At 34.4% G+C, this 13,790-nt stretch overlaps 1 protein-coding gene across 2 annotated transcripts in view; it reads right to left on the bottom strand.

The window, feature by feature from the left end:
* The window catches only part of CLEC6A (C-type lectin domain containing 6A), a 33,027-nt gene that overhangs the window by 13,338 nt on the left and 5,899 nt on the right, over positions 1-13,790 (bottom strand). For both annotated transcript variants that reach the window (XM_012476764.3, XM_012476765.3), the window contains exon 4: positions 10,753-10,898. In XM_012476764.3, the coding sequence (XP_012332187.1) occupies positions 10,753-10,898 (146 nt within the window). The remainder of the gene's footprint in view (positions 1-10,752; positions 10,899-13,790) is intronic.

Genomic DNA, 13,790 nt, shown 5'->3' on the forward strand with positions numbered 1-13,790 from the left:
AAACAAAGTCTGGAAAATGATGCACAAACAAAATGAGAATATCAACAAACAGGAACTATTGATTTTTTTCAAAAATATACTAGAACTGAAGAATCCAATAAATGAATTTAAAAATTCACTAGAGAGGTTAAACAGAAAACTTGATCAAGTGAAGAAACAATCAGTGAACTTGAGGACAAGTCATTTGAAATTATCAAGTCACAGGAGCAGAAAGAAAAAGGAATGAAGAAAAGTAGAGAGAGCCTAATGATTTGTGGAAACCATGAAGTTGACCAACATATGCATTGTGGGAGTCATAGGAGGAGAATTTTTTAAAAAGGGGGGAAAAGAAAACCTATTTCAAGAAATCATGGCCAAAAATTTCCCAAATTTTGTGAGAGAAATGGACATACAAAATTCAAGAAACTCAAGTACAACTAGAACAAATCCAAAGAGACTCATACTAAGATGCATTTAATCAAACTGTCAAAAGTCACAGAGAGAGAGAGAGATCCAAGATGGCTGATCACTAGCAGCTTGGGATTGTAGCTCGCAGTGAAAGTGCAGAGAACGAGGGGATGCCACACTTTCAGACGAATTTTTGTTGCTCACAGACCAAGAGATTCCCAGCGGAGAGCCCCACAGGTTGCCAGGGTGACTCTTGTGACTGGCACATTGGTTTTGCTGGCACCTCAGCGCAGCAGTTCTTGGTGCAGAGTCCAGAGATTCCCAGGCAGAAAAGCACCATCAATCTTAACACCGCTGTTTTGGCCGGCACAGTGGATTGCTCAGATTTCGGCGCTGGGAATCAACAAGTTGGACGTCCGCTCAGAGACCTAGTTAGAAAGTTGCTAATTACAAAGACGACAGAGGGCTAAATATATAATGAAGGGAAGAAACCAGCCTAAAGAGGCAGAGAATACTCAAAATCAGAATGCCTCTCTCTCTACAGGGGATCGCAGTTCCTCAGCAGCAATGGAACAAGGCTTAATGGAGAATGAGTGTGTTCCATTATCAGAAGCAGGTTTTAAAAGGTGGGTGATAAGAAACTTCTGTGAATTAAAAGAACTTGTTCTAACCCAATGCAAAGAAACTAAGAACCTTGAAAAAAGGTTTGACAAAATGCTAACGAGAATGGACAATTTAGAGAGGAATATAAGTGAATTGATGGAGCTGAAAAACACAACACGAGAACTTTGCGAAGTATGCACAAGTTTAAACAGTCGAATTGATCAAGCAGAAGAAAGGATATCAGATGTCGAGGACCAGCTCAGTGAAATGAAACAAGAAGACAAGATTGGAGAAAAAAGGATAAAAAGGAAAGAGCAAAGTCTTCAGGAAATGTGGGACTATGTGAAAAGCCCTAATTTACGTTTGATAGGTGTACCTGAATGTGACGAAGAGAATGAATCCAAGTTGGAAAATACTCTTCAGGATATCATTCAGGAAAACTTTCCCAACCTAGCAAGGCAGGGTAATATTCAACTCCAGGTAATACAGAGAACACCACAAAGATATTCTTCAAGAAGACCAACCCCAAGGCACATAATCGCCAGATTTATTAGGGTTGAAATGAACGAGAAAATACTAAGGGCAGCCAGAGAGAAAGGTCAGGTTACCCACAAAGGGAAACCTATCAGACTTATAGCAGATCTCTCAGCAGAAACCCTACAAGCCGGAAAAGAGTGGGGACCAATATTTAACATCCTTAAAGAAAAGAACTTTCAACCTAGAATTTCATATCCAGCCAAACTAAGCTTTATAAGCTAAAGAAAAATTAAATCTTTTGCAAACAAGCAAGTACTTAGAGACTTCACCACCACCAGGTCTTCTTTACAAGAGCTTCTGAAAGAAGCACTATACATATAAAGGAACAACCAATATCAGCCTTTCCAAAAATATATCAAAAAGCAAAGAGCATCAACACAATGAAAAATTTACACCAACTAATGGGCAAAACAGCCAGCTAGCATCAAATGGCAGTATTAAACTCAGATATATTCAAATTGGATAAAAAGCCAAAACCCATCGGTATGCTACATCCAGACACATCTCACATGCAATGATACACAAAGACTCAAAACAAAGAGAAAGAGGAAGATTTACCAACCAAACAGAGAGTAAAAATAAACAAATAAATAAAAAGCAGGAGATGCAATTCTCGCCTCTGATAAAATAGACTTTAAAGCAACAAAGATCAAAAGAGGCAAAGAAGGACATTACATAATGGCAAAAGGATCAATGTAACAAGAAGAGCTAATGATTCTGTAGATCAATGAGACAGAAAATTAACAAGGACATCCAGGACTTGAACTCAGACCCGGAACAAGTAAACTTAATAAACATTTATAGAACTCTCCACTGCAAATACACAAAACATACGTTACCACTTCACACCTATTCCAAAAGTGACTACATAATTGGAAGTAAATCACTCCTCAATAATTGCATAGCATTTCATAGGTTTAAATGAAATATTGGTTGGATGCTTGTTTGTTATTTTCTTCCCTTATTCCTTCCTGTCTACATTATTAAGTATAATTAATGGTATAAAAGAGGTTTTCAATACCCATTTCTAAACTGCATTCTAGCCTGGGCAAGAAAGCAATACTCCCATTCTCCCTCTCTCTTTCTCTTCCTTTTTATTCCTCTTGTTCATTCTTTTTTTTCTTTCTTCCTTTTAAAAAAAAAAAGTCACAGAGAAATAATGTTAAAAGCAGCAAGAGAAAAGTGCTCATTATGTACAAGCAAGCTCCCATAACTAGCAGGAGGTTTCTCAATGAAACCTTGCAGAACAGAAGGGACTGTAATGATATATCAAAATACTGAAGAAAAAAAAAACCGCCAACTAAAAAAATTGTATCTGGGAAAGTTATCATTAAAAACTAAAGAAGATGCTGGGAGTGGTGGCTCACATCTGCAATCGCAGCACTCTGAGAGTCTGAGACAGGTGAATCACTTGAGGCCGGGAGTTCTAGACAAACCTGGCCAATATGGTGAAAATATAGCTGGGTGTGGTGGCACATGCCTGTAATCTCAGCTACTCGGGAGGCTGAAGCACAAGAATCTCCTGAGCCTGGGAGGCAGAGGTTGCAGTGAGCCAAGATGGCACCACTGCACCCCAGCCTGGAAGAAAGAGGAAGACTCTGCTTCAAAAAAAAAAAAAATTAAGAATTTCCCAGATAAGCAAAAGTTGAGAGAATTCATTGCCACTAGATCTACCCTAAAACAAATGCTAAATGGAATCCTTTAAGTTGAAGTTAAAGACTGATAGATAGAATCATGAAAACATATGCAAGCTTTCTGGTAAAAGTAAATATATACATAAATACAGACTTCTGTAATATTGTAATGTTAGTGCATGAATCACCTTTAATTCTGGAACAGAATTCAATTGACTTGCCCTCAAGTTGACTGATTCTTTCTTACATTCTTCTAATATATTTCTTTAAAAATGTATTAAAATAGCTATAAAATGTATTTTAATGGAGGCATGATGTAAAAATAAGTAATTCGTGGCAGCAGTAACATAAATGGGGGTGGGAGAGGAGCGGATATCTGAAGGATAGAGGGATTCTTTATACAATTGAAGTTGTTATCATCTTAAAATGGTTATAATTTTAATAACTTTAGTATGTTTTATGTAATCCCCATAAGAATAACAACAACGAAATACTTATAGGAAATACACAAAAGGAAGCGAGAAAGGAATCAAAACCTACTACTCTAGAAAATCAATGAAACACAAGAGATAGCAGCAAAAGAGGAATAAAAGAACAAAATACACAAGATATACAGAAATACTGAGCAAAACGGCAATATTAAGTCCTTCTCTGTAAAGATTGCTTTAAATGCAAATGTGTTAAACTTCCCAAGACCTAGATTGGTGCAATTATTAATAAAAAACAAGATCCAACCATATGCCATATATAAAAGACTTATGTTAGCTCAAAAGCACTCACAGGATGAAAGTGAAAAGAAGGGAAAAGATATTGTTCCATGCAAATGTTAACAAAGAGAGAGCACAGATCACCATATTTATGTCAGACAGATAAAATTTAATTCAAAAGCTGCCCTAAGGGAGAAAGAAGGAAAACATGGCAATTATAAGTATATATGAACCCAATATCAGAGCACCTAAATATATAAGGCAAACATTACTGAAGTGAAGGGCGGAATAATTAGTGGGAGCTCAGCTACAAGTGAGAGACATTGACAAATGCTTATCTATACTAAGTAAGAAAAATGAAAGAAGACTCAAATGACAAAATGAGAGGTGAAATATAACATATTACAAAAAATCTGCAGAAATAAAAGGGATTAAAAGAGAATACTGTAAACAATTATATACCAACAAGTTAGATGACAGAAGAAATTGATAAAATGCTAGAAACATACCACCTGCCAAGACTGAATGATAAAGAAATAAAAACCTGAATAGATCAATAACTAGTAGAAAAATTAATCCATAGTCAAAACCTCCCAACAAGAAAAGCCCAGAATCAGAAGTCTTCACTGGTGCATTCTACCACACATTTAAAGAATTAACACTAATCCTCCTGAAACAATATCAAAAAATTGAAGAGGAGGAAACATTTCTGAACTCATTTGATGAGGTCAGCATTTTCCTGGTATCAAAACTAGAAAAAGATACTATGAAAAAACAACAGACTAATAAGCCTGATGAAAATTAATATAAAAATTCTCAGCAGAATACTACAAACCACTCCAATAGTATACTGAAAGGGTTAAACACAATGACCAACTGGGATTTATTTCTGGAATGTAAAAATTATTCAACATATGAAAATCAATGGAATAAACCACATTAAGAATATTAAGAACAAAAACCTCATGATTATCTTAGTTGATGCATAAAAACCATTTGATAAAATCCAACATCTTTTACTAATAATAACACTCAGCAAACAAGGAACAGAAAGAAAGTATCTCAACATGATAAAAGTCATATATAAAGCCCACCACTAACATCATACTCAATTATTTTTTATTTTGATAGGTTTTGGGGGAAGAGATGGTGTTTGGTTACATAAATAAATTATTTAGTGGTGATTTCTGAGATTCTGGCGCATTCATCACCCAAGCAGTGTACACTGTACCCAATGTGTAGTCTTTTATCCCTCACTCACCTCCCACCCTTTCCCCTGACTTTCCAAAGTCCATCATATTATTCTTATGCCTTTGCATCCACATAGCTTAACTCCCACTTATGAGTGAGAATATACGTATTTGGTTTTCCATTCTTGAGTTACTTTACTTAGAATAATGGTCTCTAATTCCATCCAAGTTGCTGCAGATGCCATTATTTCATTTTTTTTATGGCTGAGTAGTATTATGTTCTGTGTTTTATATATACATATATATATATACACACACATATATATATAACATTTTCTTTATCTAAATATAGATATTAGATATATAAAAATACAGATATAAATAGAGATATAATAAATTATATATAATATACATAATATTTAGATAAAGAAAATGTTTTATATATATATATAAAAAGCATAGAACATAATACTACTCAGCTATAAAATTGTATTTTTATATATATATACACACACACATAATTTTCTTTATCCACTCATTGATTGATAGGCATTTAGGCTGGTTCCATATTTTTTCAATTGCAAATTGTGCTGATGCAAACATGTATGTGCAAGTATCTTTTTCATATAATGACTTTTTTCCCTCTGAGTAGATACCCAGTAGTGGGGTTGCTGGAACAAACTAAACTATTTTTAGTTCTTTAAGGAATCTCCACACTGTTTTCCATAGTGGTTGTACCAGTTTGCATTCCCACCAACAGTGTAAAAGTGTTCCCTTTTCACCACATCCACACCAACATCTATTATATTTTGGTGTTTTGATTATGGCTATTCTTGCAGGAATAATGTGCTATTACATTGCAGTTTTGATTTGCATTTCCCTCACCATTAGTGATGTTGAGCATTTTTTCCTAAGTTTGTTGGTCGTTTGTATATCTTCTTTTGAGAATTGTCTATTCATGTCCTTAGCCCATTTTTTGGATGGGATTGTTTGTTTTTTTCCTTGCTGATTTGTTTCAGTTCTTTGTAGACTCTGGATATTAGTCCTGTGTCAGATACATAGATTGCAAAGATTTTCTCCTACTCTGTTGGATGTCTGCTTTCTCTACTGATTATTTCTTTTGCTGTACAAAAGCTTTTTTAGTCTAAGTCCCAACTGTTTAGCTTTTTTTTGGTTGCATTTGCTTTTGGGTTCTTGGTCATGAAGTCTTTGCCTAAGCCAATGTCTAGAAGGGTTTTTCCAATGTTATCTTCCAGAATTTTTATGCTTCTAGGTCTTAGATTTAAGTCCTTGATTCATCTTGAGTTGATTTTTTATAAGGTGAGAAATGAGGGTCTAGTTTCATTCTTCTACATATGGCTTGCCAATTACCCCACCACCATTTGTTGAATAGCATGTCCTTCTCCCACTTTATGTTTTTGTTTGCTTTGTTGAAGATCAGTTGACTGTAAGTATTTGGCTTTATTTCTGGGTTTTCTATTCTACTTCATTGATCTATGTGTGTATTTTTATACCAGTAGCATGTTGTTTTGGTGACTATGGCCTTATAGCATAGTTTGGAATCAGGTAATGTAATGCCTCCAGGTCTGTCCTTTTTGCTTAGTCTTTCTTTGGCTATGCAAGTTCCTTTTTGGTTCCATATGAATTTAGGATTTTTTTTTTCTAGTTCTGTGAAGAATGATGGTGGTATTTTGATGAAAATTACATTGAATTTGTCATCGCTTTTGGAAATATGGTCATTTTAACAAAATTGATTCTAACCACTGATGAGCATAGGTTGTGTTTCCATTTGCTTGTGTCATGTTATTTCTTTCAGCAGTGTTTTGTAGTTTTCCTTAGAGAGGTCTTTCACCTCTTCAGTTAAGTATATTCCTAAGTATTTTTGTTTTTGCAGCTATTGTAAAAGGGATTGAGTCCTTGATTTGATTCTCAGTATGGTCACTGTTAGTGTATAGCAGAGCTACTGATTTGAGTACAGTAATTTTGTATCCTGAAATTTTGCTGAATTTATTTATCAGTTCTAGGAATTTTTGGAGGAGTATTTAGGGTTTTCTAGGTATATAATCACATCATCAGCTAACAGTGGCAGTTTGACTTCCTCATTACCAATTTGGATGCCCTTTGTTTTTCTCTCTTGTCTGATTGCTCTGGCTAGGACTTCCAATACTATGCTGAATAAAAGTGGTGAGAGTGGGCATCCTTGTCTTGTTCCAATTCACAGGGGGAATGCTTTTAACTTTTCCCTGTTGAGTATAATGTTGGCTGTGGGTTTGCTATAGATGAGATTTTAATGAGGGTTTTAATAATAATGGGACGCTGAGTTTTGTCAAATGCTTCTTCTGTGTCTATCGAGATAATTATGTGATTTTGTTTTTTTGTTTTTTTGAGACGGAGTTTCACTCTTGTTACCCAGGCTGGAGTGCAATGGCGTGATCTCGGCTCACCGCAACCTCCGCTTCCTGGGTTCAGGCAATTCTCCTGCCTCAGCCTCCCGAGTAGCTGGGATTACAGGCCTGCGCCACCACGCCCAACTAATTTTTTGTATTTTTAGTAGAGACGGGGTTTCACCATGTTGACCAGGATGGTCTTGATCTCTTGACCTTGTGGTCTACCCGCCTCGGCCTCCCAAAGTGCTGGGATTACAGGCGTGAGCCACCGCGCCCAGCCGTGATTTTGTTTTTAATTCTGTTTATATGGTGTATCACATTTATTGACTTGCAGATGTTAAACCATCCTTGCATCCCTGGATCATACTAAATTTTGAGAAATTAAAAGCTTTTCTCTAAGATCAGAACAAGGCAAGAATGCCTATTCTCATCACTTCTTTTCAACATAGTACTAGAATGTCTATCCAGAGCAACTTGGCAAGAAAAAGAGATAAAAATAATCCAAATCGGAAAGTAAGAAGTAAAATTGTCTCTGTTCACAGATGACATAATCTTATATATTAAAAACCCTAAATATTAAACAAAAAATCTGTTAGAACTCAGAAGCAAATTCAGTGGTTTCAGAATGCAAAATCAATGTAGAGAAAATTATTATCATTTCTAAATGCTAAAAATAAACAATCTAAAAGAAAATTGAGAAAATAATTCCATTTAAAGTAGCATCAAGGCCAGATGTGGTGGCTCATGCCTGTAATCCCAGAACTTTGGGAGGCTGAGGTGGGCTAAACACTTGAGGTCAGGAGTTCGAGACCAGCCTGACCAACATGGTAAAACCTCATCTCTACTAAAAATACAAAAAATTAGCTGGGCATTGTGGCACACTCCTGTAATCCCAGCTACTGGGGAGGCTGAGGTGGGAGAATCATTTGAATTTGGGAGGCAGAGGTTTCAGTGAGCCGAGATCATGCCACTGCACTTCAGTCTGGCTGACAGAGTGAAATTTCATTTAATAAAAAAAAAAAAAAAAAGCAAAATAAAATAAATAAAGTAGCATCAAAAATTATAAAATACTTAGAAATAATATTAACCAAGAAGGCAAAGCAATTGTGCTATAAAAACTATAAAACATTGATAAAGGAAACCAAAGAAGACACAGATCAATGGAAATACATCTCATGTTTATAGACTGGTAGGGTTAATATAGTTGAAATGCAATCTAATAATTCAGTGTGATCCCTACCATAATCCCAATGTTATTTTTTGCAGAAAGAAAAAAAATTCTAAAATTCATATGGAATATTATGAAATCCCTACTAACCAAAATAACCTTGAAAAAGAACAAAGTTGGATGCCTCACACTTCCTGATTTCAAAATATGTTCCAAAGTTACAGTAATTGAAACAGTGCAGTGCTGGCATAAAGACAGACACAGAGACCAATGTAAGAGGATAGAAAGTCCAGTAATAAACCCTCACACATATGGTCAAATAATCTCCAAAAGGTGCCAAGACCACACAATGGGGAAAGGACAATCTCTTTAATGAATGGTGCTAGAAATGCTGGATATCCACAGGCAAAAGAATCAAGTTGAATCCTTACCTAACATCATATACAGAAATTAACTCAAAATGTTTTAAAGACCTAAACAAAGGCCTAAAACTGTAAAACTCCTGGAAAAAAACATAAGCAAAAAGATTCACAACATTGACATTGGCAATGTATTGGATATGAAACCAAAATCACGGGGACTAAAAGCAAAAAAAAAAAAAAAAATAGAAAAATGGAACTTCATCAAACTAAAAAGTTTCTACAAAGCAAAAGAAACAATCAACTAATGAAAAGACAGCATATGAAATGAAAGAAAATACATGCAAATCATATATCTAATAAGGAGTTAATTTCAAGAATATATAAGGAATGCCTCCAACTCAGTAAAACAATGTAACCTCCAACAATAAAACAAATAACCCAGTTAAAAAGTGGGCACAGGACTTGAATAGACATTTCTCCAAAGAAGATGTACACATTGTCAACAGTACATTTAAAATGTTGCTCGGCTGGGTGTGGTGGCTCACGCCTCTGATCCCAGCACTTTGGGAGGCCAAGGTGTGTGGATCACAAGGTCAGGAGTTCAAGACCAGCCTGGCCAACATGGTGAAACTCTGTCTCTACTAAAATACAAAAATTAGCCAGGCATGGTGGCTGGCACCTGTAATCCCAGCTACTCCAGAGGCTGAGGCAGAGAATTGCTTGAACCTGGGAGGCAGAGGTTGCAGTGAGCCAAGATCACTGCCACTGCACTCCAACCTGTGTGACAGAGGGAGACTCTGTCTCAAAAAAAAAAAAAAAATGTTGCTCAACATTACTATTAAAGAAATACAAATCAAAATTACAATGAGATATTACCTCACCTCCATTAGGATTGCCACTATTCAAAAAGCAAAACAAAACAAAATAACAAGTGTTGACAAGAATGTGAAGTGAGGCCCTTGGGTACTCTTGCTGGTGATGTTAAATGGCGCAGTTGGTATCAAAATAGTATGAAGGTTCCTCAAAAAATTAAAACTAGAACCACCACATGATCCAGAAATCCCATTTATGGGTATATATCCAAAGAATTGAGAACAGGAACTCTAAAAGATTATTTGCACACCCTCATTTATGGCAGAATTATTCACAATAGCCACAGAGTGGAAGCAACCTAAATGACAATTGACAAGTAAATGAATGGAAGTGTGGCATCTTACAAATTCTCACCACAAAAAAGGAGAAAAAGAAGGTTAAATACATGAGGTAATGGATATATTAATTAGCTCGATTGTGGTAACCATTTCACAATATATATGTATATCAAATCATCACAGTGCACACCTTAAATAAAACAAAGAAACAAAAAAGAAAGTGTGAGATGCACAAACAATGGAACGTTATTCAGCCCTGGAGTGAAAGAAAGTCCTGTCATATACTAGAACATGGATGAATCTTGAGGATATTATACTAAATAAAATAGGTTATTCAAAAAATGACACATACTATATAATTTCACTTATATAAAGTGTTTAAAATAGTCTCATAGAAACGAAAGCAGAGAAGTGATTCCCAGGGCTTTCAGGAATGGGGAAATGGATAGTTGCCGTTCAATGGGTGGAGTTCCGTTTTGCAAGATGAAGAAGTTCTAGAGATCTGTTACACAGCAATGTGAAAATAGTAAACACTACTGAACTGTACACTTAAAAATGGTTGTGACAGTAAATTTTATGTTATGTGTTTTTTCTGCAATTAAATAATTTAAAAATGAAAACAGTACCTGCTCTGCTTCCGTGTTGATCACAAGCAAATGTGCTCCCATCTCAGCACAGTTCTGCTCACTCTTAGACCAAAACTTCTCTTTACTAGAAATGAAATAGCAACTGGAACCAAATGACTTCCAAGAAGTTGGGCAACATCCCCAGGCTATTTTTGTGTTACATGAAAAAAAAAAAAAGAGTGAGTGCAAGATGAGATAAATAAGATTAATGATCTATGGTTGCTTTCCACAGACAGTTTCCTAATTCATGTTTTACTGTTTCCTGAATTATATAATTTGGGGTCCTAGAATTAATTTCAAATAAATATTCTTTAGCATTAAGTCCTCAGTATGTATTAAAGTTACCTGCAAAATTTCTCTGGATTGTCTTTTAAAAAAAAAAATTACGATTGAGTTTTTTTTCATGTCCCTTATGCATTATGAGCAGCAAGTCCTCCTAGAGTTTTAAATGACTAACACAGACGAACCTAGAAACCCAGTTCTGCTCAGTAATCTTGCAGAAGCCACAGAGACTTAGGTTTTTAAAATAATAACTACTCACAGGTTAGTTATGAGAATTAGAATTATGCCTCTTTAGAATTCTGGCTTCCCTATTTATCAGGCATGTCTTTGAGCAAATTCGTAACCTCCTTGAGCCTCAATTATTGCATCTCCAAAATGGAAATAATAATAGAGTCAACCTCACAGGGGGATTTAATCACATAATAAGTATAAAGCATTTTAAAAGATGCTTAACGTAAAATAATTGCTCAATAAATGTTACCTATTACTAATTTTCACACTGTATTAAGTGCTTAAGCATCTTAAACAATTAGCAGTGCTCTCCCGTCCCCTTACAAGTACCAGTTTGCCACTATCCTAGGATTAAAGAAATCCATAGCTAGTCATATATAAATCCACTGATATATTTTCATTATACTTAAAATCAATATGATTTTGATTTCATATAATTTAAACAAATATCTATGTATGCCTAAATAGTAAATTGTTTAGATATGTTGGGTTTTGAAATTTGAAACAGTAATTATAATGTATGTGATCTTCTTGGGCTTTTTTTTTTATTTTGCATTGCTAATATTCATCCATGTTATCACATATAGTTCTAATTTATTCCTTTTTTACATTATTACATCATTACATATTCAGTGATTTAAAACCAAAAAGCTTATTCTTCCTTTTATAATGTTATAAAATGAATAAAATAGATTAACCACCTCTATATTATTTACATGTTGGCTGCTTTTAGAAATATATGTGCATTCTGCTCATTATTAATGATTGCTTTAATATGTCCCAATGTATGTCTTAACATATGATTTGAATTTTTAAAAGTCAAATTTGACTTTGCCAACTGAGATATATATGCCAAAAATTTTTCATAAGCTGAACATGTGAAATTGCTACTCCAAGGTTGACAAAAAATATTGACAGCTGTGATCAATAAAAGCATCTAATATATAATTATATATTAGAAGCGTATAATTAACTAACATTAATTATATTTTATTTTCTCAGTTTATGCTGAGAATAATGAGCTGATCAAGTTACTTTGCAAGTGTAGAAAGTAACAGATGAAAATCATAATCATTTGATAAGCCTTATTAGAACACTTTTGGGTATACTTTTGAGAAAGCAAACAACTACTGACAGAAATAACAAATCTCTTGCAAAATTACTCTACAATATTTCTTATTCTTTACTTTCAACAACACTGGGGGTAACCTGATCAAATTCTCAGTTTACAAATCATTATAAATAATTTTTGGCAATAAATTACTATATAGTCTTAAGCAGATAATGCTGAAAGAATATCAAAAATTGAGTTACATTCAAGCAAAATTTTTTCATTCTTATCTACTGATTAAGGTGAGCAAGATTTTTCAGTTAATGTTGTTAAATTGGAAAATAAGAGTTGAATTGATGTTGAATATGTTAGCAATAATATTATAGTTACATTTGATAACTTTTTAAAAGTTTCATTTATCTCATTAAGATTTAGACTTCCAATACTTTATTATTAATGATTTATCAAAGTCTATAATAAACTTGTGATGTTTTGATATTATGTCCTGATACTAATTATGATAGTAAATCAATCCAGAACACATTTTATAACACTTGAAGCCTAATGGTCCAGAGGAAATCAAAATATTAGGCATGCTTATCTACATATTTTCACAGATGAGGGAAGCATAATGTAAATTTTAGCTCAAGGGGATAGAAGAATGGTGTAAAACATCCAACCGTTAAATAATACATGTTTATTATTGTTTCAATGGATGATGGGGGTTAACACTTTGTAATAGTATTTACACACAAGTAAATACATTTTAAAAGAGAAATAACAGTTTGGATTTTTAAAGTCAACATTTACAATGTTCCAGAAATTAAAGCTTTTGCTTCTATAGCATGATGAAAAATTTAATGTCAAATTAAACTGTATAGGAGAGTACATATGTTTTCATAATCCTTTCTGGGGGTTGACAAGCAAAACAGTTAGAAGCAAACTGGTCTAAGCGGAGTGCAAGTGGATTGAAGGAACTCTAGCTCTTCCTATGCGGCTGAATGTCTCCACACACTGAGACTGAGTGGGAAACAAACTGAAGACGATACGGTGTGGATTTCAATTATTCTTTAACCTTAATCAAAACGGAAATTTTGTGTTTGGACTTTTTATTTTTCGTTGTAATGATAATTTGAAAGGATGTTGTTACAATTAGAGCACTTTTATTGGCTGATATGGTATATAAAATAATTGTATTTTATCGCATAAGCTTTTCTGTAACTTTAAGTAGTTTTATTGGACAACTTGGCTGGTCATAATTTTACATTGGATATACTTAGGGGGCAAATTAACAGTCTCTTATGTCAGATGGATATAGAGTTAATTTAATTAATATCCATCTCTGTCCCATTTCAGAGCATTCTGAAGGCAAAATCTAAGGTGCCCATTGTTGCTTCTAGGAAAATATGCATTCAAATGCTAGCTGTTGAAGCAGTGTTCCACACAGGTGGGAGGAAGACTATCCTGGTAGAAT

This window comes from Aotus nancymaae, unplaced genomic scaffold, assembly GCF_030222135.1.
Source record: "Aotus nancymaae isolate 86718 unplaced genomic scaffold, 86718_ANA_hifiasm-v0.15.2.pri h1tg000016l, whole genome shotgun sequence".
Taxonomy (NCBI): Eukaryota; Metazoa; Chordata; class Mammalia; order Primates; family Aotidae; genus Aotus; species Aotus nancymaae.